Source organism: Trypanosoma equiperdum (assembly GCF_001457755.1).
Source record: "Trypanosoma equiperdum strain OVI genome assembly, contig: ctg_1073, whole genome shotgun sequence".
In the NCBI taxonomy this organism is placed as follows: domain Eukaryota; phylum Euglenozoa; class Kinetoplastea; order Trypanosomatida; family Trypanosomatidae; genus Trypanosoma; species Trypanosoma equiperdum.
The window spans coordinates 94,932-98,262 of NW_027123031.1; the positions used below are offsets into that span (position 1 = coordinate 94,932).

General features: G+C 48.7%; 1 protein-coding gene and 1 non-coding gene across 2 annotated transcripts; both read right to left on the reverse strand.

The window, feature by feature from the left end:
• Positions 1-375: 375 nt before the first annotated feature.
• Positions 376-2,550, reverse strand: TEOVI_000530400 (CYC2-like cyclin, putative; the record flags this gene model as incomplete). The annotated part of the gene is made up of 1 exon (XM_067220186.1): positions 376-2,550. One exon carries the CDS (start codon positions 2,548-2,550, stop codon positions 376-378), a length of 2,175 nt encoding a protein of 724 aa, XP_067076287.1.
• Positions 2,551-3,232: 682 nt separating this feature from the next.
• On the reverse strand, positions 3,233-3,305 carry TEOVI_000530500. Its single transcript has one exon. It is a non-coding gene; the product is annotated as a tRNA-Ala (tRNA).
• Positions 3,306-3,331: the final 26 nt, after the last annotated feature.

The window sequence follows — 3,331 nt, forward strand, 5'->3', positions numbered from 1 at the left end:
ATTCACATATTAATATATATATATATATAAATGCACGGAAATATAGGGATTGATAGACAAGCAGAATCGTGCTGTCGTTACTTGACTGACTCAAGACCAATGGAAAGTAAGATGAAGCGGAGGATCTTCCCTCCCTTTCCTTCTGCATCCCCTCCAGTCTCCACATTTTCACTTCACTCTTCATTCATTTTCCTCTTCTCAGCCTCTTACTTCTTCCTCCCCTTTAACCTTCTTTTCCCATGTTTTCTTTTCCACTCGCATCCCCATTCCCCCTTCAGCTTCCTTTTTCTTCCTTCTTAAATATTCCCTTTTACCTCTCCTTTTCCCTTTTCGTTAGTTTCACATCTCCATTTCAAAAGTTTGTGCCGTGTTTGATTATCGGTAGTCCCTGTAGTGATCAGGTTTACGCCGCTTCGCTCCTACACCTCTTTCACCCCTTTGCCATGGCAGTCCTTTTTCTGCTGGTGGCTGCTGCTGCTGCTCATCCGACACTGCGATCGCGGATGCGTGCTGTATTTTGCTTCGTACCGTGCGCGAGAACCATTTATTTGAGCCTGTGTTGGAGGCATCAGTGCCGCTACTACCATTAATAACAACGATATCGTTGGTGTTGTTATTATTATGGTTTTCACTGACGTTACCCCTACGTTGTTGCTTCACTGCTGAGCCAGTTGTACCGTTTCCTACTGAAGTCCCACTAGCGTAGCGATGGCCGTTATTAACGCCGTTACCAACGGTGTCACAACTTACACCGGCGCCTCCAACACTACCGGTCACAGAGGTCTTTAAATCTTTCTTGAATGGATCCACACAACTTTGCCCATTGGTGTGGTCGAAGTTGTGAGGGCGTGGCGCGGAAGAGGAAGAGCCATCAACAACGTATTGACCTTTTGTAGTAACCAGCGAGCCTCCATCCATGCGGACGGAATTTCCAAATGACGAGAAGCCATTAGCTACGGTACCCGACGCCCCCACCATTGTCGCGCATGCCGATGCCGCAGTAACAGAGCTTGAAGCTGCTGCGGCAGCTACGCTGTGGTCAGTGCCAAGTTCTCGACTGTTACGATTGGCAATGCCAAACTGCTGCTGCTGTTGTTGTTGTTGCTGACGGAAGTCTACCTTCTTGTCCATACAAGCCTCTCCACTCCTGTTGATCATCACTGGTGTGGTCATCTGGTACATTTGGCAACCGTATATGGTAGGCACCAATACAGCAGAACAGCCATAACCGTTAATCCCGTTGCTCTCCGAAAGGTAAAACTGGCGGCTCCTTTCTCGAATTCGGTTCAGGAAAATCCGATCGCTCTGTTCCATGCGCTGGGCCCGTCGTGCGAGGTTTGACTCGAGCCCACATTTCCAGGGACGGAGGTGTTCAGCCCAAAAGCGGGCCCCAAACTCCCGTAGCGCTACCTCGTTCTGTGCGCTAACGTCCTCTCCAACGCAGTCATTGTTGCTGCTGACCTCCACTTCGGCAAGTTCCTTAACGAGCCGCCTCATGAGTCTCGCTAGCGTTTCATAGTCCTCGTCATCTATCCACAGATCCCACCCTAGCACTGAACAGAAGCGCAGCTCGAGTTTGTTCATCTCCGATAGTTTAATACCACCAAGAAAACTATAATACCTATTGTCGAAGAACCGATCTTCACGCATCTTAGCACTGAGCATAGCGCTGGTGATCATGAGGCGGTGCACGTTATAGTACGTAACGGGGTGGGAAATGGTAAAAGAATACTTGAGCAGCATAATGAGGCTTACCAGAAGCGTCTCCCCACTGAAGGAACCCCTCAACTTGAAGCGCTGGGTATAGGCAGCTATTGACGTCCCAGGAATCGAGGAGGAATGGAAATCTGTTGTGAGAAGCGGCTCCGATGAGTTTTCCTCGCATAAGCTCTCCAAGAAAAGCACGAGGCCCCTGCATACTGTGTCCAGTTCAATTGGAAGCGTCACAGCTCTCTTCTCTCCATCAGCATTATCATCCCCGTTGACAACACCATTACTATCGTGGCCATCAGCAGGACGGCCATCACCATCTGGTGCAATAAACCCACTGCCTTTCGTCGTGTCACGTCCCCCCGCAACTTCGTTGTTTTCGTGGCCACACTTTTGCCCCAGTTCATCTCGTGCTTCCTCCTCTTGCCCACACGAAGGAGATAATCCGTTCACTGCACCCCTCTCATCCACAGCACCACTAGCGGCACTTGTGTCGCTGTTGTTGTTGTTTTTAACCCCTTTGTTGCACACCACTTCGGTGTTATTACGATTGTCGTCGCTACTACCTATAAGGGCTACGTGCCTACCTTTATCATCATTACCATTGCTCGTGCAGCTACTACAATTTGAATTAATGTGGGCGACTGTTGTGACATCGTGAGCAGTCCCTGTCCTTGCTCGTTTTACCTTTTTATGCATTTCATGATTACGATGGTAATCACATGCATCGTCCTCGCCGTCGTTATCATTGATATTGTCCAGCATGTCGGTGTGTATGTTGTCTCGCTGTGGCGAAAGGGGCTTCCACGAATTAGAAACACCACAGGCGTGTGGATTCATACCGGCGGCAGCGCTGACAGCGTCCTAAGCGGGAATGTCGCAACAGGCTGAACAGAAAACACTAGTTTGCGTAAGCCCGTCCACTCGGTCCCCTTCTCTCTCTTTTTTTTTTTTAAATCTTAAAAAGAGAATAATTCCTACTATCTTCTCCCCCTTACCTATCACAGCGTCTCCTGAGTCAGGGCCTCTACCGTGTCTTACTTTATTACAAACTCAACTTATTCACCTACAACCCAAATGACACTACCACCGCAACTTTCCTTTATTTTTCAAAAGCTTTCCTTATTTATAATATTTGCTACCGTGTTCACTAGTTACTACGCTCCCGCGCTTGAGCGACTGCAAGTCCTGCGTATCCCGATCACCCCTTAAGCGAGTGCTAGAGAAGGAACCGAGGAAAATAAATATTTGTGAATTTGTACACACACAAGTGCAGACGGACGTAAGGACAAGACCGGATATGTTGGCGTGTAGTGGCAAAAAAAATAAATAAATAAAAATAATGAAACCCACCCGTCCCATCTTGTTACGGCCGGAGTGGACGTTACCCTTGTGACAGTGACGCGCGCAACAAATGGAAACACAAACCGTGCTGCACTATGAAGAGAAGAGGAAGCATACCGCGATCCGTCCCCCCTTTTCCCAATGGGGAAAAGGTGTGAGAATTGAGTGGATGGAAAACGTGGACGAGTAGGGGATCAAACCCTAGGCCTTCCGTATGCGAAACGGATGCTCTACCACTGAGCTACACGCCCCGTAGTGCAATCGGTGCGCTGCATTC